General features: G+C 39.1%; 2 protein-coding genes across 2 annotated transcripts; one reads left to right on the top strand and one right to left on the bottom strand.

The window, feature by feature from the left end:
* Nucleotides 1-19,186: 19,186 nt before the first annotated feature.
* Nucleotides 19,187-21,040, bottom strand: LOC100894121. The gene has a single exon (XM_003730931.2). It carries the CDS (start codon nucleotides 21,038-21,040, stop codon nucleotides 19,187-19,189), a length of 1,854 nt encoding a protein of 617 aa, XP_003730979.2.
* A 67-nt stretch (nucleotides 21,041-21,107) lies between these two features.
* LOC105442266 lies at nucleotides 21,108-22,331 on the top strand. The gene is made up of 3 exons (XM_030995820.1): nucleotides 21,108-21,117; nucleotides 21,185-21,610; nucleotides 22,312-22,331. Exons 1-3 carry the CDS (start codon nucleotides 21,108-21,110, stop codon nucleotides 22,329-22,331), a joined length of 456 nt encoding a protein of 151 aa, XP_030851680.1.
* Nucleotides 22,332-23,066: the final 735 nt, after the last annotated feature.

Genomic DNA, 23,066 nt, shown 5'->3' with positions numbered 1-23,066 from the left:
GGCACAGACCCTAATTTGACACTTTATCAAAAAATCATTGTGCCTAGAGAGAAGTCTAACCCAGCTACCTACTGGTTGTGTCAGGAGTAGCTATAGTACATGGCCTATGGTAGTCTTATAGTGCAGACTCACTTTTACGACTGACCAGGGTTTGTGCTTGCAGACTAGCTAGAGACTGTCGGCTAGCTCAAGGGTTTTATGGAGTTGTGTTTGTAGGTGTCAAATTTGAGTCTGTGTTTGCAGACTAATTTCTATTCCCCTGTGTGAGAGGGACTGAAACTTTTCTGTGCTCTCATTGGCTGGCTGAAAAGAACTTGTTAGTCTGCTCATGCAGACTCTTGTCTGCATAAACAGAATCTTGTTTGACACTTTAACAACTCACAGTCAAACCTGCATTAGTTACCACCTGTATAGAAAGGCCACTTGTCTATAAAGACCACATTTTTCATTTCCCTTGAATATGGGTTCTCTTCTCATTGAATCCTGTAATAAAGGAACCTGAACATGAAGACCATCTACCTGTAAAGACCACTTTTCATGTTTCCCTTGAATGGTCTTTATATACAGGCTTAACTGTACATGGAGACATAGTTGAAGCATAAACCCTTACTAGCTGTGGTCAAAATAGCTTTACAGATCAGACCCAATGTTTTGTGTGTTCGACAGACAAACTTTCGAGAAGCTAGACCCTACCTATTAATCACTGAGCACTTCCTGACTGACTAGCCCTCTTCAGCAGATCCCCGTCAGACAGTTTCCCTTCTTAATCATTATAATAACAAACTAAATCTCTGCATACAAGCTTACAGCTAACAACTAAATTATTCATGCCCTTACCACGTTTTGTAAGTTTGAAAGTACATGAAAAATTGATTTATCCCAAAGTATGTTTTTGAGAATGTGATATATTAAAGCTTATATCTAAAAGTATTCAACAGAAGCCCTTATTCAACCAGTCCAGCTTTTATTCTTGAGTTAAGAAAAACACATAAAACATCAGTTTACAAGGGGTATGAATAATTTAGTTGTGAACTGTATATATTACTTACTGGAAATATTTCTGCGTGTTGTTAAACTTGCGACCAATGAGTGATTTGCAAAAATAAAACCCCTGCAAAATTAAGTGCTTATAAAATATTCATAGAGAAATTATCCATCTTGGAGACTTATCTGGGGGGGGGGGGTGTTTCACAAAGATCCTAAGTCAAACTTAACTCTAAGTTTGACTTATACATTATGGAGATCCATTTGTAGCCTTAAAATAAAACATATTCTAAAGGAAAAAAATCCAATATTTAGACTTTTCATGAATTCCACATCAAGAACATGAAATCTCCTGGTTAATAGAAAATATGAATGATTTGAATCAACATTTTATGCCCTCTAAAATAACTTTAACGAAACATTTTCAAAGATGCTAACAGCTTTCCATAATTGCTAAGTCCAAATTAGAGACAAGTTCAACTGAGTAACTTTGTGAAACACCGCCCTAGACAGATATTTCTTTCCAAGGGTCTGGAGATAAATATACCACTCCTTCATCTAAGATGCTGTTTTGAATCACATACGACATCTCTCAGTACCTTGTAAGAGGTGAATAAAAACAAAACAAACTAGACTTGGATGAGTAATGATATCCTGGAGCAGGTTCGCTTACAGAATAAATCCTTATTTCCTGCTCGCATTTCCATGTTTAATTTCCCAATTAAACTGCCTGTGGTGTACAGGTAGACTGCAGGGAGGGGAATGCCAGGTTTACCTCGGCTCTACTTTAAGGGCAAATCCAGGACTTTGTAAAAGTGGGGGAGGGGGGAGGGGGATAAATTAGAACAATCTTGGAACTTAAAGTAAAAGGTTGTATTTTCAAGGTGCCTTTGGGGGTTTGAATTATGCAAGGGGCATTAAAGCACTATTAGGGGCACATTTATATTCTATTTGTGTACATCATAAAGGGGCACATGCCAGTTGCCCACACGCCCCCCCCCCCCCCCCCCCCCCTCCATAGATCTACTGGTCCAGAAGTTTCCATTTTGATTGTTTACTTTTTGTTCCATATCATTTATTTCCCTTCCTTCTTTGTATGATTTCACTTTTCGATATTACATAGTACGAGTAATTCAGTTCTAAGCTATTCTCCATTTGTCAGCCGTTTTCCAGAACCTCTCTCCTTCCACCTCCATTGAGGGTCTTTGGGGGGTTTCTGATAAATTCCTACTTATTCTGCATTATGATATTAGTATAGTAAAAAGGAAGGATGGAAAAAATAAATAATAATGTATCAATAAACAATAACAGTTTAACATCTGATCATTACTTCTGTCAGAAATATTTACACACATTTGATGTTGTTGTTGGACTACTGTGAACATCAAATTCTAATAATCATAATTTTTTTTTTTTTGAACTGAGAAAGGAGTCCTTGTTGTTTCAACACAGAAAAGTTGATAAAATCTGTTTGTATTTTCTATCTAGCTCCCTCTTTAGGTGTAACAGAAGTGTCAGGCTTTGGTGACCCCATTATCATAACTGTTGCCTTTCACGTGTTGTTATATCAATCAATTAATTCTTGTTGATGAAAATGGAAACCTTGAAAGAAACAAGATAAAGCAGATTCTTTAAATCAACTAGAAGCTTCACAAATCAATGTTTAATACATATTTCCAACAGGGAACTGGTAAAAATTGGAGATAGCTAAGCATTAATTAAACAAACTCCACTTAATTAGACTTTAGCACCCAAGGTGTCTAGCTCCCTCTGTTGTTAGTAATCAGCAAGCAAATGTTGAACCCATTCAAGTGGTTTCAATTGGATATAAGTGGCAGTAAATTGTTGCTGATTACCTAGTGGATTAAAAATTAATAGCTCTTAACAAGTCACTTCATATTCAAGAGTAATCTAAACGACCTTTGATATGCCAGGTAGATATAATGAATTTTACAATGGTGAAGGTCAGCAAAATATAGATGACAATTGCTTTTGCAGACATTCCTGTGTTGTAGATGTTGATTTGAACAAAATACTGATAGGTAATAATAATTTCTAGCCTGACAACTCCAGTTTTGAATGACTTTTGATGGTGTAGCATCATACAGCGATAATTATCAATTCATAATATAATTCATTTAAGTGATATTCTTCTTGTTCAGATGTGATTTGAACATAATTTTGCTTCTGGATGGAATATTTATGTTTTACTGCCAATGGAAACATTCAGATATATACATGACATCGATTTACAAAGAGATCCTTACTTTGCAAATGGTGTTATTTATACAAAATAATTTTAGCTTGATTATTGTTTTGCAGAAATCACTTCAAGCACTAATTAGAAATGAGATTTATTCATAAATAAAACAATTCCTGAAAAAAGTAAGGTATTCTTGAGCTAGATGATGAGTGATCTACAAAACAATAATCTTGCTCTCACTTAATTAAACTGACAGGACTCGTTTTACTAAAATTATTGAAAGCAACGAACAGAGGCACCATTTTCTGAATATTGGGTAAAAAGCACAGGCAAATATCTTTGTGAAGAGAGGAATTGCCAGATTGGTTAAAATTGTGAAAAGTTCTCTTTTTTTTAAACCACATATTGTTCAAATAACATTTAATGAAATGTGTCCCTGTAGCAAACTACCGGTAGCAACAAATCCAACTGATGGATAATATGAACTTCAAGAGCCCATCATAATTTCCACCACATTTTCTACAACATCTTGTCAGGTTAGGATATTGGAAAATTGGGAACAAAGAAAAAACATTCGCGCTTCCTATACAAACAAAATAATAATCACATTTCATCCACATCATGACTTGTCTTCACACTGTCCTAGTTACAGATATTGTAATTGGAACAGACTCAATATCGGGTAAAAAGGAGCCATTTCAATGATTTTTCCCCCACAAATTGAGCAACATAATCGGTGTATGACGTCAGTTCGGTCCAGAAAGGAAATATGAAATTACCGGTAGCTGATTGATGCAGAGTCCTTCAGTTGGTCTTTGCCTTAATATAAGTTAGAGTTCCCCTTACTAGGATCTATAGGAACACGTGACATGATTACACACTTTATTCTATAGCCCCAGTTCATCATCAAAACTCAAGAGGAAAGGATACTTAAAGTCCCACTGTACTACTTATAGCTACTTGCGCCCTCTATATAACAAACAATGCATAATCGGTAACCATTGGTCCCCCATGATCCTCTTTTTTTATGTTAATTGAGAGCTGATCTGATGAGATAACCATCTGTCCAGTGTCCTTGCAGGGTGGTCTAATCCCTCTCGTACACTAGTACAGATGGGCTTTAAGAAGGAGGTATTTGTGGGATGTAACCTTCCAAGCCGCTTTCAGATATGACGTGGTAAAACCATGCTCATTTTTTTTTTTTTTTTTTCAATAATATGCTTTATATTTCTGTATCTTATAACACAGAGCTTGGTGAATACGCGCAGGACCTTTGTTGCCCATATTTGCCATTCATTTACATGTTTAACAAAATTTTTTAAAAATATGAGGCCTGTCCTCATCAGCCGAAGTTTGCCAAATAACCCGTTATTTTCAGACTCGGGATATTATCCCAAAGCTCAAAATTGCGTCCTCACCAGATCGATATGCTCATCACAAACTAGCTCGAATGGGCGCAAATTAGCCCCATATTTTGGAAACAAGACCAAGATTTTTCGGGACATCCCGCTTATTGCAACTGCGGACTGATGAGGATGCAAATTCACTGGCTAATTTGCGATCGGGCTGGTTAAAAAAGCAAGTTATTTGGCAAACTCGAGCTGATGAAAACAGGCCTCATGGTCATTTTTTGCGGTGGTTTACCACGTCATATCTGTATGAGCTTTTACCATTACAAATCATTAGTTATTGGTCTAAAAATTATGCCGACACGCACTATCCCACTGTCATTTTCTCCCTCTTTTCATCTTGAACAGAAGATATCAACAAGAATTATAGTACAATCAAACCTGCTTTAGCGACCACCTTTCTACAAAGGTCACCTGTCTACAAAGACCACATTTTTTGTTTTCCTTGAAAATGGTTTCTCATTGAAACATGCACTAAAGGAACCTGTCTACAAAAACCACTTTTTGTGTTTCCCTTGGGCGGTCGCTATAGACAGGTTTTACTGTAGTATGATCTTACTCATCATCACGGAGTCAACTTGGACCAATCTGTCTAGGTCAAACCATGGACTAGCTACTTGTGGGTTGAGGAGAGGGGTTAAGCTGGGGTGAAGCTGGGGTGAATTTGCTAGGGTGAACAGAGGGTGTAATATTATTAAAACATCTCAAATAAAAGAGTGTTCACAGGAAGTTCGATACTTCCTGGGTTAAGTGGATACATGTACTGCTGCAAGGCATGGCTTAAAAGAAATAGTACAAAAATATTAGTATGGCCCAAACTAATATTTGAATGGAAGGTGTAGTATTATTAAAAACATATTAAATATTATTCACAGGATGTACACTCATTCATGGGATATGCGGATAGATGTAATATTGCAATACTACTTCCTGGGTTCAAGTGGATAGGTGTCCTGCTGCAAGGCATGGCTTTAAAAGAAAATAGTACATAACTATAACAGGCATAATTGAGATCAATTGCACCATTTGACCTTAACTAATATTTGAACAGGGGTGTAATATTATTAAAAACATTTCAAAGATTGTTCACAGGAAGTACGATACTTCCTGTGTTTGAGTGGATCTGACTGCAAGGCACAGTTGAAAAGTACACAATTATAGGCCTAATATAAATGAACTTCACTACTTGGCCCTACCTAATACTTGAATGGAGGGTGTAATATTATTGAAACATTTCAAAGATTTCAAAGATTTCACAGGAAGTACTGCAAGGCATGGGATGCAACAAGAAGTACAAAACTAAAGGCCTACTTGACCTTTTTTTCATTTAACCCACATTTTTAAGACACAGAGATATTTGACAGAAACTGTCAATTGTGGCTCGGGTTTGAGAGACAGGAAGAACAACCCTTTAGGACGAAATAATGGACAGAGGCATAAAACCTAAAAAAACACAAATAATAGAGTGAAACAAAAATCATTCATTATTGGCAAAAGTTTTGGGCTTTTAACATCAAGATGTAGATGGGAGAATGAATTAACCTGATTACTGCCACAGGCTACATACATGGACCGCTCGGTTCCAGAAGGCAACAGGTTAATAGTACATGTGATCAACTTTGAAAATCTTTTAGATAATAGTGATGTAAAGAAAAGTAGGACGAAAGAAAGAAGGAAATAAAGCAAATGGAGAGGGGCAGATGGAGAGATAAGCCAAGGACGATAGGAAGAGGATGAACGAGCAAGTGACAAGGTGCGGTTCCATGACACATGCTCCGCCGACGATTGCTCCGCCGACATTTACTCCGCAAAACGCGACAATTGCTCCGCGACATTTGCTCCGCGACATTTGCTCCGACGTCAAATGCTCCGCCGACAGGTGCTCCGCCGACAGTTGCTCCGCCGACAGTTGCTCCGCCGACAGATGCTCCGCCGACAGATGCTCCGCCGACAATTGCTCCTCCGACAATTGCTCCGCCGACAATTGCTCCGCCGTCAATTGCTCCGCAAAACGCGACAATTGCTCCGCCGACATTTGCTCCGCCGACATTTGCTCCGCCTGAAGCGACACTTGCTCCGCCGACATTTGCTCCGCCGACATTTGCTCCGCCGTCAATTGCTCCGCCTGAAGCGACAATTGCTCCGGTGACATATGCTCCGCCGACAATTGCTCCGACGACATTTGCTCCGCCGACAATTGCTCCGCCGACAATTGCTCCGTCGACAATTGCTCCGCCGACAATTGCTCCGCCTGAAGCGACAATTGCTCCGGTGACATTTGCTCCGCCGACAATTGCTCCGACGACATTTGCTCCGCATGAAGCGACACTTGCTCCGGTGACATTTGCTCCGACGACATTTGCTCCGCCCAAAAAGTGTCCCATTAAATACAAATGCTACTAGTACTACGACAAATGCTTCGCCGACAATATTTTTTTTTCACGGGTTGTTTTTGTTTCTTTCTTTTTTTCTTCATTTTTTGAATGCATTTCATGACATTATGTAAATGAAATGAAATGAATGAATGTTGATAATGTGGGAGGATAAAGCAGTTGCCTAAAAGTCATTTCGAATATACTGAAATAACTTTCCATCTATCACTGTACGTCCTACATAATGTACACTAAATACTCATTACATGTCATGGGAAGTTTTTTTTTTTTAAAGTAGAGCAGCAAGCCACATTCCCCAATACGCGCATACCTCCTAGTTAATTTCAAACAGCTCATCAATATGTAAGACCTGAAATTACCTCAATGAAAGAAAACTAATAACATGAGAGGAAAGAAAAGAGCAAAAAAGACAACCGTTTTTTGCTATTCCCCATAATGTTTGATTTAAAAAAATAAAAAATAAAATTATAGCTCCTTACGCAAGTTCTCCGGCGAAAGATAATTACTCCTCTCAAAATCTGTTTCATGTATTACTCATTAGCTGATCCAAAGCTCAAGGCTATCTCTCTCTCTCTCTCTTTCTCTCTCTCCCATGCTCCTCCTTTTCCTGTTTACACCGTTTTCTTGTCTTCTTTGCTCTTTTCTTTCCTCTCATGCTATTAGTCTTCTTTCATTTCCATCACTTCTTCTCTGCTCCCCCTCTCGAGTTCTATTTCTCTCGTGAAATTGAAACGTAAAGTAATACAATCATGTAGTACATTCTTGTTTAGAATAATATTTTCAATAATATCCAGTCCATTTTCTAAAGGTTTCTTTCCTTTAGTTAAGTGTATGTAGCTTTAATATATATATGTTAGTGTGCAAAACACTCCGTTTCATTCGAGTACTTTGTTTTCACTAAATAATTTAAGGGACTCACGAAGCCACCGGAAGAAGAGCAATTGGCTTATCATGAAGAACTAACATCAAAATGCAACAAAATGATTTGTATAAATGTGAATAAGCAGAAAGGCTGCCATCTCATTTTCCCGTCTGAATGGGTTCTCTTCCTTACGTATATAAGTGCCCTTATTTTCTAAACTTTTTTTTTTATATTTGTGTGTTTATTAAATTTTCAATCATATAAAAATTACATATTTACAAGTCATTGGTAATAATTAGACAAACAAAAAAACCAATATGTATAAGAACAACTAACAATAATGAAAGGACAAGAAAGTTATAAAAAAAAAACATTATAGTAAAAAAAAATACACTGTACACATATAAATCATAGTTTGAACTCCAGTGCATAAAGGGGAGTGAGGGGGCACAGGAATAAAAGTTAAATCAACATGAGTATCATAAGTCAAATCGCCATTTCTTAAAATGCGAAACAAGCTTGTTCCTTTTTTTCGCTGAGAAATATTCAATATCTTTTTGTTTCTTTATAAAACTCTTAAAAAGATCAACACTTGGTAAATCCCCCTTACTTATTTTCTAAACTTCATTGATGACCTATTACATTGTATAATGCTTTACCTAGTAAGATGCATTGATCGAGGTAATTTCAGGTATTACATATTGATGAGCTACTTGAAATTAACTAGGAGGTATGCGCGTATTGGGGAATGTGGCTTGCTGCTCTACTTTTTTTTTAAAACTTCCCACGACATGTAATGAGTGTTTAGTATACATTATATGGGACGTACAGTGATAGATGGAAAGTTATTTCAGTATATTCGAAATGACTTTTAGGTAACTCCTTTTTCCTCCCACTTCATCAACATTCATTCATTTCATTTCATCTACATTATTTCAAGAAATGCATTCAGAAAATGAAGAAGAAAAAAAGAAACGAAAAAAATAGGTGTAAAGAAAATATTGTCGGCGAAGCATTTGTCGTAGTACTAGTAGCATTTGTAGTTTATGGGACACTTTTTGGGCGGAGCAAATGTCGTCGGAGCAAATGTCGGCGGAGCAATTGTCGATTCAGGCGGAGCAATTGTCGGCGGAGCAATTGTCGGCGGAGCAAATGTCGGCGGAGCAATTGTCGCTTCAGGCGGAGCAAATGTCGGCGGAGCAATTGTCGCTTCAGGCGGAGCAATTGTCGGCGGAGCAAATGTCGGCGGAGCAAGTGTCGCTTCAGGCGGAGCAAATGTCGGCGGAGCAAATGTCGGCGGAGCAATTGTCGCGTTTTGCGGAGCAATTGACGGCGGAGCAATTGTCGGCGGAGCAATTGTCGGCGGAGCAATTGTCGGCGGAGCATCTGTCGGCGGAGCAATTGTCGGCGGAGCAACTGTCGGCGGAGCAACTGTCGGCGGAGCAACTGTCGGCGGAGCATTTGACGTCGGAGCAAATGTCGCGGAGCAAATGTCGCGGAGCAATTGTCGCGTTTTGCGGAGTAAATGTCGGCGGAGCAATCGTCGGCGGAGCATGTGTCGGGTTACCCAAGGTGCATGTCGTCCGTTTGGAGCCAAAAGGGCATTAACTCATATACTTTAGCACTGAGTTAACGCCCTTCTCACTCCAAGCAGGTGATGCGAGGGGAAATTGCTCAGAACCAGAAGGTTATTCACTCATAAAAGGTTATATGCAGTTGAAGCTTTTTTGGCTCTCAACTGATGAAATGACAAATCGAAAGGTGTCAATGACAAATCGACCGTGGGTAAGATGTAAGTTGGAAGAATTAATAAGAAATGGATGCCTCTCAAGGATGCTGTGAGCTTGGAGATGAAGTGATCCATGAAGACCTCATCTCAGGGGGGAGAATGGTAGAGAGAGGGAGAGAGGGGTGAAGAGAGGGAGAGAGAGGGAGAGAGAGGGAGAGAAAGAGAGAGGAAGAAGGGAGAGTGAGAGAGAGAGACACACAGAGAGAATGAGAGAGGGGGGCAAAAGAGAGAGGAAGACAGAGAGAGAGCAAGAGGGAGAGAGGGGGAGGGGGAGAAAAGAGAAAGAAGAGATATAAAAAGTTCAATAATGAGGATCTTTTGGTCAAGGATTTCAAAATTTATTCCTATGGAAACTGCAAAACTCAAGCTGGAGACAGGTGGCCTTTCTAAGCAGGTTCTACAACACACTTATCTTTCTCAGGGGAGACAAAATACATGGCCACTACAGACAGATGGCCTTTGTATACAGGTTACCAACTCAAATAGATTTGAAGTGTACTTTTGCAACTGCATGAAAATTTGAAGTAGTGCCTTCAAACGAATGAAATCGCAATAAGGAGCAGTGGTGAAAACACCAAGATTTGCAGCTAGGATCTCCACAATTTCATTAATTTATTCAGAGTCAACTTGCATCTTCTCCTCACTGCATCTTTTTCGATGATGCGGGATGATGTTAAGGAATGACCTCTCTATAACCAGCGTGATCTCCTCGTGGCATCTTGCGGTGATGCGAGATGACGATGCGGGGTAACCTCTCGCTCTAACCGATACCCGCTCCGAAGCACATATTGATCTAATCTCAAACTGATTTACAAGCACCACCGCACACATCATCAGGTAAAACAACCTGAATAACAAGCGTTCTATACAGTCCCACTGCATTCAAATGGAGTAGGGAACTCTGGCTGATCCTTTGACATTTGACATTATCATAAAAGATATGTAGGTGGTTGAAATATATGCTCAGCCAGATCTTAAAGTTTACTTGAAGTTTAATCAAACCTAAAATGTAGCTTAGGAACTCTTTTATTTCAGCATGTTGATCATTTAACATTTTACATTAATGAAAACCAAAAAATGAAGTAAATGAATAAAAAATAATATAAAAGTGGTTGTATAGTGAACAGCTTAAGAGATGTGTAATAAACAAAACAACAAAATTATATCTTTTAAAAAAACAGGGCCCAAAATAGCAAAGTTGAAGCAAATAATTATGGGCTAAATAAAGTAACTGTGTGTGTATATGTTTGTGTGCCATGGTTTGTGGGTTGTTCTAAATTGACTATAACGATAACTTAAGAGGACTCAATGATCATAGAAGAACATTTTGAAGTTATATTGTTTTCTCTTCTAAAAACAATATTTCTCTTCTAAACAATATTTCTCTTCTAAACAATATTTCTCTTCTAAAAAACAATATTATTACATTAAATATTGTCTTTCTCACCATCAAAGAAAATAATCTAAGTTTACAATACATTATATACACTGCATATCTTATGTAGATTTGGGAATATTTTGATTAAGACGGGGATTATGGGGGTCTACAGACATTTTTGAAAACCCTTTCATTATAAGTTATATATATGCTGTATCACCATTAAAAACCTAAATTCTAACAAGAATTGACGTACAAAGACAATTGAATGACTGAGGCAACAAAAAACTATGTCTATGTATGCATGTATCAATCACCAGAGCTGACATCAATAACCAAAGTGAGCCCTCTACAGGCCTTGACAGTATAATCTGTTGACCATCTATGCCTAGCTGTCAAAGTTTTTTGCAGTTTTGGAGGAAGGAAAGCGAAATCAAAATGGGCCTGAAATAAATTGGGAAGGTTGACAGCGTAGGTCAGCCCTTCGCTGATTGACTAGAATCTGATTTAATCAAACGGTAATTAATTGGAACCTGATATTGATATCGACGACAGCCACCGACTGGGCCGGAGACACTGTCTAATTCATCGACTGATTGTCACTTTATAATGTCCTAATCAGACACCAAGGTTTCCATGGCAATTAGTTTGTCAAGTTGTGCAGGTTTTTTCCCATAAATGCTGGACAGTCTTTCAAGTGACTTTTGGATGTAAATGTAAGGATAAGGATAATTGGGGGCAGCACTAAAACAGACCTGGGATCGATCTGAGAGAAATTTGGATACCATGCCAAAAATAGAAAGGGTTGGATTTTATTTAAATTGTTGGGGCACAATTTTCTTATTTACTTTTTGTTACACTTGCCATGGAAGAAGTAGCAAACCCCTGATCAATGGCTTATTTGCTGTAGGCACAGTGACATCTCAGAAAGATTAATAACATAAATGTTTTGATAACTACTTTGTTTAAACAATGTACAACTTTTGTAATGAATTTCTTATCTGTCAAACTTGAAGCTTCATTTCTTTGTTATTGGATAAATGTCTTCACATACAACAACCTACATTCTACAAGTACCTGCTTTGATTTCACATAGTATGTTATTAATATATAAATCAACATTTCAATTCTAGGAACTGCCCCCCCCCCCCCTCCATATCAATAATTGCAATGAAAAGTTTCAAATATATTCCAGAATCTATTTAACAGGCACTGGATAGTACAAACAGGGTTTTAAAGACACAAGCCAGTCTGTCTATGAGTATGAGACATTTCTTCAGATGAGTTGGTATTTAGAAAGGAACTCCTTGAACTCTGCTCTCATCCTCTCTTTAATTGATACCATCCTCACGCGTCTTACCCCTAATATCCTCTCTCCTCTAGCCTTCTCTAAGGCTTGCTATCTCACATCTTGGTGACAAAAACTGTGACTTTGATAATCATTCCACTACAAAATGACATATCATTGCACTCAACCAAACAATGGGCTATTCTTTTAGAAGTTTTGGGTGGTTAAATTTGCTTTATCATTCGTTTCTGATTACCGATTAAATTGTGATACCTTACAAAATTGAATTATAATGTTGATGAAACCTGGAAACAAAGCTACCCCTCTTCCATATTTTGAAGTTACATTTCATTGAAATCTACAGCCAACGTGAGACCTGGCCCCTGTTTCATGAAACTATAAATCAATAACGAATGCTAAATTTCTATGACAAATTTTCTCTCAGCCAATCAAATGCCTTGATTTCAGTAGCTTTTAACAGTTATTGAAGCTTGTTATTGATATAATAATAATAATAGTGGGTTCTTGTATAGTGCTCGTGTCTGTCAGACTTGACACTCCTGGCGCTCCCGATATCAAGTATTATGAAACGGGGCCCTGGCTCATACAAGTTTCCTCACAACCCATTATGCATTATAACGTTTTACAGGTTATGCCAAGTGCACATTGTGTTTTCATATTTTAAAAGAAACTACATAAAACTTATCATTCTAATTAACTTATTATTGAATATCAAAGAAATTTCCCTAACCTACTTTAGACAAAAATATCGAAAAAAATCACAATTCTATAATTTCAATTCTTGAAACTGTGATTGTCTTCACAGAACTAACGTCTGCTACCCTTCCTCCCATTCCAAAACAACAACAGAAAAATTGTACCCCAAAATAGCTTCCCTCTCTTCCTGTCAACGGAGCTCTATTTTTGGCAACTCTGACAGGACAGGCACGGAAAACCTTCCCATTCCACTCCCCTGAACAATCAAAATCCTGTACTTTTTACATGATTAGCCAGAGCCAGACTGACAGTCAATAAAAAGTACACAATTGACCGAGCAGAAATAGATTAAAGCCTAAAAATATTCAGCCAAGTTCACCCAGCAGTTCATTTCCCTTATATTAGATAACAGAGAAAATACTGGGACAAGGACGTTTTTGTTTGTCCTGCTGACAAATTTTCCTCCCATATTTACACTAACATCAATTACAATGGTTTTGACATCTCATAATGGCCCAAGCTGGTTGCAGAGTGAACCAACTCATTTGGCATTAACATTTGAATCAATTTCAACTGCTCTTTCCTATTTATTTTTGAAGGAGGAGGAACAGGACTGCACTTTTTCCTTCGTACGCAATCTCCACTTCTCATTCTTGTTGTATGAAAGTTACAAAATCCCTTCCTTAATTATTGCATTTTTGTATTTTATTTCTCCTTTGATTGAGTATTTTGCAGCTAAAAAAGAGAGCTGTCCTGGATGAGTGGTCTGAACACTTGACCAGAAATACAAAAGGTTGTGGGTTGTCAATCCCTGGCATGGCACAAGTGTCCTTTGGCAAGGCATTGATCAGCAGATTTTGATATGAATTGTATGAGGTTGATTCCCCTCCTGGAGCTTTCACTATGATGTTATCAATATGCAAATTGTGCTTTTAAACATTCATGTATTCTATCCTGCATTGTCTCCTGAAGTTGTCAGAGAAAATAAATTGTACTTGATTCTGAGGTAATTAACTGACTTGTTTTTAATCACTTTCATTTTTTTAATAAATCCTTTGATGTATTAGGTGGGACAACGAAGGTTGTTATTTAAACTTTCAATCACCCCGACAACGATGTAATAGGCATGAGGCGTCTATAAAGAACTCTGGACTTCCCCCAATATCCTAAACTTAGATTGGTCAGTTTCTGCTTTGTATTATGTTTCATGTAGAGCTTCCTCTGAATTCCCCAGGTAGTGACCACGAGTTGATGAGTCGCTGACCAAAATTTGTTTGTAAAATTGGTTCTGGATGGACCCTCCAAAATAGATATCACCTTGCCATAAATCACTTGTCTGTTTGGAACCAAAAGGGCATTAACTCGTATGCTTTAAAAAAAGAGTTAATATGTTCTTCTGGCCCTGAACATATGATATGATTTGCAAATACAGTAAAACCTCCTTTAGTGACCACCTGTACGGAAAGACCACCTGTCTCTTCAAAGACCACGTTTTTTGTTTCCCTTGAAAATGGTTTCTCATTGAAACATGTACTAAAGGAACCTGTACATAAAGACCACCTGCCTGTAAAGACCACCTTTCTTGTCTCCCTTGGTTGGTCATTATAGACAGGTTTCACTGTATATATTGGCATGTACTTATGATCTTGTGTGTGTGATGTCCTGTGTTTTGATTGCTACAAGTCATGTGCCTTAATTAGACTGACTGGGAAAAAATGAAATGGAGACAAACTAGAGAGGTATAGACAGGGTGGATACCAGAAAAATTGGCAATAGACCAAAGAAATTGAGGTGTTTTGACAAACTTCACACAACAATGACGCAGAAAAACAATCTGGTTACCCAAGAATAGAAAGGATGTTTTTAGAACCTTCAAGGTAGGATACATTTCCACTCCATTTAATGATGTTTAAAGGCAGAAGGGCGCTAGTTTTGTGTAAAGGATATGAGTTAATGTCCATCTTGCTCTATAGACTCTCAGGATATGATGTACTTTACTTCAATTCAGCCACAGGTATCCAATTGTCTGTTTGGAGCTGAAAGGGCGTTAACCCATATACTGTAACATGGAGTCAATGCCCTTCTGGCTCCAAACAGATGATTAATATTCTGGGACCGTAGTCTTTAAAGGTAAAGACCAGTATTGGAAACGCCCTAATTTCAACAAATGAAATGGAAGCTCTCATTACCAATCATGTGAAAGAATATGTTTTGACTAATACATGATAATAAGAAATTTGCCGGGGAAACCGCCTACTAATTCATATATTTGGTAAATTTGTTTCTCTCATGGTCTGTGAGAGATATAGGGTAGTCCCATATACATCTTTCTGTGTATAGTGCTTGTAACTTTACGAAGAACGGGCCAAATTTCTTATCATTTTGATGATTCCAGAACCTTGCAGATGCTAGATGCTAGATGATCAACCTTTTCTGATCGATTCCACAACGTTTCTTTCACAATGAAATCGCATGAACATAACTGGTCTTTACCTTTAAAATGATGTTATCTTTCGTGTTTAAGGAAATATGATGACGAATGTCATAACAAACTCAAATTGCGCAGAACTAACATTTACCATTGGTGCTTGCAGCAAACTGATAAACCTTCTTTTGTTGACCGACATTTTCAAAAATTCCTTTGCAGAACAGAATGTATGTAAAAGTGAAAAGCATGGAGTAAGATTTTCTGTAATCATCAAAAACATTCAAGTTCATACGAGCAAAATTAAGAACAGTTTTCATCTTCAGTTTGGGTTGGGGGGAGGGGGGTATATAATTGGGGAGTCACTGGCCATACAATATTCACTGATGTGCATTACCACGGTTACTGGTAACTTCAGTAAAATAGGAGAAAAAATTATTTGAAATAAAATTGCTTACCTGTAGGTGTTTAAATGTTGGTATGAAGATGACATCAAATTGGGTAGCGCCAGAGATAATAGTACATGAAAACAAGAACAAAATAGAACATTTCATTAGATTTGTAAAATGATTATTTGTATGTAAGATTGGACAGAATTCAGTATCACATCATTTTAACTGTAAAATCGATCTATAAAGACAAATATTAGTTTACAAAGAGTGTTGCAAATCATCAAATTATAAAGTAAAGTGTGAAGTTCGGAAATGCTTTCTTGAGATGATACCATGAAAATGTATTATTGAATAAAAAATATTTCTCCTTATATGAGTAAAACATTCTGTCTTTGTCTCCCGCTCTAAATCTCCCCCATTAGAGAGAAGCTCGCGAGATACATCACAGAGTTGCCAATTCGTGTTTCACAGTGATGGCAACTTCAAATTCATAACTTCTTCTTTTTTTCAATCAAATATTGCTCAAACATTTACTAATTACTTTCTCTCACTTTCCTGCTTTAATTCAAACCAACTGAATATATTCATGGGTCACTGATGGCAACTTCAAATTCATAAATTTCCTTTTTATACTCAAATATTGCTCAAACATGCATACACTTATTTCTTTCTCTCATTTTTCTACTTTTACTAAAACCAACAGGGTGGACTTCCCCTTGAATGTTCTTCTGGCTCTCCTAACTTTCACAGTTCAGGAGTTGTATATAGACCAAGAATGTGGAATACAATACTATAGAGCTCACACCCTCAGAACATTCCAATAATCTCCAGGATTTGACGGGGGTGTGGACAACATTCTGTTCAACTAGAAATCTGTCACATTGAATTACATTTCATCAACATCACCTCCGACAAAAAACATGGCGAACCATCGTCAACTTGACGCTTTCTTCTCCCTCCCAAAGTCCCGGTGGAAATCAAAGATATATATTGTAAACCCCCGAGGGTGGGACTTTGGAGACTCTGAAACATACTTCAGACATTGATACATTCGCCTGATGTTCAGCAAACTATTTTTTAATAAAATTTGGCAAAAAATATGGATGCAAAAAGTCCATGTTGCAAACTTGGAATGGTAATGTAATGGTAGATAACATGATAAACTGCATGTGGTACAAATTGAAATTGTATTTCATTTGCAAATAAAGTATTAACTAAGAAAATTTAATTCATGTACCACCCTAGCAAGGAGTATAGCTTTCAAAAATATTAAGAGGACAATTACATAATTTCCTTTGTTAAGGGAAAACTCTAATTTGAGCTTTGCTATTTAAAATTTCACTGATCTCTTGGGAATTTAGGTTTTGAACGAGTTAAGGAAACATGACGTCTTCAAAATTAGGATCATTTCCTTCAAGATATCTGACATATCTCCTATAGCTAGCATAAGGTAATGATTGTGACTCATGCTCATAAACACAACCTCCAAACGTTTAATGTGGTCACATCTTTATACCATCTATAATGGTGAAATCGCAAATTACAACGGCATGCATAGTTTTCTCAGGCACGCAGCAATGAGGCAATGTAGTATTTAAATAAGAATAAGGCATACATACAGCCCCTTAGTTGGTACATTTTGCTCTTGAGTGAATTAATATACATTTCTACAGGCTTGTTCAGCATGTCCCCCCCCCCCCCTCCCCCTCCCCCTCCCCCTGCCCCCTCCCTGGTATATTTCTCTCTCAGAAGAACTACTTGTAAAAATAAAATAAAAAAATAATTCCCTCGGTGACCGGGGGTGAAAATGTCATATCGAAAGGATATTCAGCCCCCACCCCCCAGTATATTTTGCTATCGAATGAACTATTTGTAACAATAAGATAAATTCCTTTGCTCACTCAGGAGACAATGTAATATACATTTCTACCCCGTTGGTACATTTCACTCTTAGTAGACCATGCATCCATAACAATCTAACAATAGCATAATTTCTTTTGTGCTCGGGAAATTATGTGCATGTAATTCTGAGCAGTGTGTACTAAACTTCACATCGCAGGGATCGCATGTATTGCAATAGGGGAAATCAACACCCAATATCAATGTCTGGATATAATCAAAATCAAGCCATGATATCCCTTGGTTTTACAGAGGGATTCAGAGTTTAATGCTTACTCTTCTATTATTGCCAGAAAGGCATAAACTCATGCACTTTCACAAAGGGTTAGCGTCTTTCTGACTCCGAAGAAACATTTCACCTAGTAACTTTCATATCCCACATTCGATTTAAGCCAATGTTAAGCTATTCATATGAGATGAATTTATACTGAACTGATAGAGTATGAAACATTGGGCTTGCATGCCCCGGAGAAATGAAAGGCAACGCCTCGTTAATTTCATGAAGTGCAAACATGAAATCAAAATGTTATATATTTTCTTGTCTGGAACCAAACAAAAATTCATTACTAGGCGAAAAATTTGTTAGACCGGCCTCATCACCTTGAACTTTCATTGCACTGTGTCATAATAATGAGTCATATCTAAAACTGCAACAACAACAAACAAATGTAAAACTACATTTATATTGCACATAAACATATCAATCAATGCTGAACGTTGAATTCTATTCAAATAAACTACTTGTTATTACTACAATGAAAAGTGAGTGTTGCATTTTATCTCAGCCTTTACTTCACCTCTAGTAAGAACAGAGCCATTATGAAAAGAGTAATCCAGTAGCATTTCTAAATGAATAATTGATTTTAATATATATCTGTTTCAGATGATGTTTGAAGGTTTGCATGGTGGTATGAATAATCACGGTAGAGGTTTACGGTACACCATGTGTAAAGTCCTAGAAGGACTAAGGAAAGTGGATAGAAAATAGAAGTGAAAATAGAAAGGCGAGAAAGTGGAGATTGGAAGGAAGAGTATCTTTCAGAAGTGAGTATAGTCCTGAAAAGGACTGTAAACCAGAAAGTTGTAGATAGGATGAGAGGTTTGAGTAGAAGACTGGATTGAGTTGAAGAGTTGAGTAGAGTTGCAGAGCAGGAGCAGGAGAGTAGACTCGACGTTTCGGACAGGTTGACTGTCCGTCTTCAGGAGTGAGTGTTCGCTATGCGTGCGGCGGTCCTTATAATGGCGTGAGTGCGGACTTGGGGGAAAGCACTGGGCCGGCGGGCTCGGCGGGTTGGCAGGTAGCTGTCGGTGGTGGCGCTCGGTTGCGTGAATTGGCGGGAAACGAGTGGGCGGCGGTTATGCGGACGTCGTGTGGTTGGTGGCGGCGCAGTAGCGGGCGGTGTGTCGGCTGATGAGTGGGTGTATCGATCGGCGGTGAGGATAGCTATTAGTGGTGTCGCTCTGTGTGTGTTGGTCGGCGGTTTCGTCGGCGTAGGTTGTAGCGAGGTGTGGGCGTGGTCGGTGCTTGTGTGGGTGAAGTGGCTAGTTGAGAACGTGTAGTGCTTGTTTGAGTAGGAGTGGTTGGGTGGTTGCAGGTGGTGTTTGGGCTGACGGATGGATGGATAGGTGACGTGTTGGTGGTTGGCGTGCTGGTTGTGGAGTTGGTTGAAGATTGGTCGGAAGTAGAATGGTGAGGAAGGATTGGGTGCCAGATGCTGTTGATGTGAAGGCCTGGGTCTTGGGGTACGGTGTTGTGTTGGTGGATCTCGATGGCTTCTCGGACCCTTCGGGTGTGCCAATGTCGGATGTTGGTGATGAGGTGACTTTTATCCCAGTGAATGCGGTGGAGCTCTTGTTGTGCGTGCTTGACGATGGCTGACTTGTCCCAGTCGCTGCGTCGGTGGTGGGTCTTGTGTTCTTTGAGTCGGGTGTCGTAATCGCGGCCGGTTTCTCCAATGTAGACTTTGCCGCAGTCGCAGGGAATCTTGTAGACGCCTGGTCGTTTGTTGGATGGGTGCTTGTCCTTGTGAGAGTGAAGAGTGGAGTGAAGCTTGTGGCTGGATTGGTGTCTGACGAGGATGTTGGCTGAGCGGAGGATGCGTTGTAGTCGGTGTGATGTCTTGCCGATGTAGGGAAGTACGATGGTGGCGGTAGGCTTGTTATCAGGTTGGGTTCCGGTAGTGATGTTGTTGGTCTTGTGGTAGGAAGTTCGGGTGTTGATTTTCCTTCTTGGGTACTGGTTGATGGAAGTGAGTGCGTGCGTGATGTGCTTGAGTTCTTGCTGGAGATGTGCTTTGTCACTGAGTTGGTGGGCTCGTCTGATAAGTGAGTTGGAGACTGATTGGTGGACTGACGGATGGTGGTGAGATCGGAAATTGAGGTAGCGGTCTGTGTGGGTTGGTTTCCTGTATACTTGGTGCGCGGGGAATCCTGATGGTGTCTTGGTGATGAGTACGTCTAGGAAAGGGATTGAGTTTTCGTGTTGGGTCTCCATGGTGAACTTAATGCTGGGGTGTTGGTTGTTGATGTGGTCGAGGAACTGGTGGAGGTCTGGTGTGCTGTGTGGCCAGATGACGAAGGTGTCGTCGACGTAGCGTAGCCAGAGTGAAGGAGACTTGTAGGCGGACTTGAGTGCTTGGTGCTCGAGGTGTTCCATGAAGATGTTGGCGATGATTGGTGAGAGTGGAGATCCCATGGCTGCTCCTTGAAGTTGTTTGTAGAAGTCGTTGCGCCATTTGAAGGAGTTTGAGTGGAGGCAGGTGAGAAGGAGGTCGTGGATCTGGTCAGGTGTGAGCTTGGTCCTAGATTCGAGGTCTGGGTCTGAGATGAGGCGTTGTTTAATGATGTCGCATGCTTGGTCTACAGGAACGCTGGTGAATAGAGAGGTGACATCGAAGCTGACGAGCGTGTCGGATGGCTGGATCTTGGTTTTGGAGAGGATGTCGATGAAGTGCTTGGAGTTGGTGACGTGGTGCTGGGTTTGGCCTACGAGTGGTTGTAGAATGTTGGCGAGATGACGTGCAGTGTTGTAGCAGGATGATCCTCGGGTAGAGATGATAGGGCGGAGAGGGATGAGTGGCTTGTGAATCTTGGGCTGTCCAAAGAGGATGGGTGATTTGGCTGACGAAGATCTGAGTTGGAAGTAGAGTGCCTTGGGTAGTGCGTCGGATCTGTGTAGGGTCAACAGTTGTTGGTTGATCTTCCTTTCGTTGGCTAGGGTTGGGTCCCTCTTAAGTTTGGAGTAGGTTTCCTTATCTTTGAGTAGGTCGCAGATCTTATCTTCGTATGCATCTTGGTCCATGACGACGGTGGCGTTTCCCTTGTCTGCTTGTAGGATGTGGATGGATTGGTTCTTGCGGAGGTCTTGAATGGCGGAACGTTCTACTTTAGATAGGTTGGGTTTGGGTGGCTTATATATACCTCATTATTATTGACCTCACCCGAGAACGCATCGTATACACACGCCACCAACTCCACGATCTCAACACCGCTATCTCTGCATCTCAGTCTAAGATCAACCAACAACTCAATCCTGATGACCTCAGCAAAGTACAGTCCTTCAACGACCACACCGCCCAGCTCGCCTTTCAGACCACCAAACTCAAGCAGATTAGGAAGTTCGACCAACTACGTCCACGCAAGCCGATCCGCACCAACGACCCTCCCATTAAGGACACAGTAGTCAACCTCAGTCAGCACAGACTCTCCCAAGCCGAACACCAGGTTCTATCCCTAGGACTCAACTTCGCCGTAGCTCCCAAGAAGATACCGTTTTCCGACATTGTGCAACAAGTAGAACCCAAGCTTCGTTTCCTCATGCATTATAAGGACCGCCGCACGCATAGCGAACACTCACTCCTGAAGACGGACAGTCAACCTGTCCGAAACGTCGAGTCTACTCTCCTGCTCCTGCTCTGCAACTCTACTCAACTCTTCAACTCAATCCAGTCTTCTACTCAAACCTCTCATCCTATCTACAACTTTCTGGTTTACAGTCCTTTTCAGGACTATACTCACTTCTGAAAGATACTCTTCCTTCCAATCTCCACTTTCTCGCCTTTCTATTTTCACTTCTATTTTCTATCCACTTTCCTTAGTCCTTCTAGGACTTTACACATGGTGTACCGTAAACCTCTACCGTGATATATCTGTTTGTTCATATTCAATATCAATTCAGTTTTTTGTTTCATATTTCAAATGTATCTAACATTTGCAATGATTTCACAAATTAAAATGGTACAAATAAACGTGGAAATATTGAGGCCCCTATGCTTATGAGTTATAGGCCCCTTAGAGTAGTTAATTTTATAATAGTCTTTAAAAAGAATAGAGGGAACAAGCAATAAATGCCAATCACATGAAATACAATTTGTATTCCAAAATTCCAAAACCATAAACCCAAACCAGCAAATACTGTAAAAATGCTTTCATTTCCTATTATTCAATTTCTCACACACATTTAATCCCTAACAAATTATGAAAGAGATTTAAGACATAAAAGAGAAATAGAGATTTTTAGCTTTAAAATATATTTTTATGACAACAATTAATCTCCCACTAATTCCATTTCAGCTCTGGAAGCAAGAAAGTAGTCATAATAAAAACTTATAATGGAGCTTTCACCTGTCTATATCTCCTTCCTTAACACTTTCCACATTTGCTTTAAATCAAAGTGTCAATTTAGGAGACATCATTTCAAAACAAAATTATGTTTACAGGGATAATTGGAATGTTTCGCTCTGCATGAATGCCAGTTTGGTAGTCAGACACCCAGATAGATGGAATTACAGATTGGTGTTGACAGCCCTAGGAATGCCTGGTATGTTACATTTCAAGTTCAACTTCAGTCAACATTGGATATTGTGATCATGACCTAAATTTCAGATTCAATTGTTAAAGTTTTGGTATGGGGTCATGAATTTGGTTCAAATGAGCATGTTGGAAGCATATGCGATACTGCAATATTCAGTGATCGTTGTCGTGGTTGAAATCGAGTCTAAAGTTATGAAATTGTAAATAATACACTTTTGATGTTGTATAGCTCCCTCTCAAGGTCATGATATTAATTAAGCTATAAAACAGTGTTTCTTGACTAAAATCGACTGATTTGCTATTACCATTTGGAAATTATATATCACAACTACATATTCTGAGATGTTCATGGTAGCAGATACTATTGTACGGCCGTAGGCGCTATTTGAAATTTATCAAAATTTACTGGGACCACCGGTCAATTTTTATATTCAATTTTTCTCGAAAGCAGAAGTGTTCTAGGGGCTAAATTTTCCAGTGCTTATAATTCATCCACAGAGGCATCCAAATATATC

This window comes from Strongylocentrotus purpuratus, unplaced genomic scaffold (genome assembly GCF_000002235.5).
Source record: "Strongylocentrotus purpuratus isolate Spur 01 unplaced genomic scaffold, Spur_5.0 spur5_scaffold_3, whole genome shotgun sequence".
NCBI classification, from domain to species: domain Eukaryota; kingdom Metazoa; phylum Echinodermata; class Echinoidea; order Camarodonta; family Strongylocentrotidae; genus Strongylocentrotus; species Strongylocentrotus purpuratus.
The sequence above is the reverse complement of the archived record's forward strand: the minus strand, read 5'-3'. Positions and strand labels throughout refer to the sequence as shown.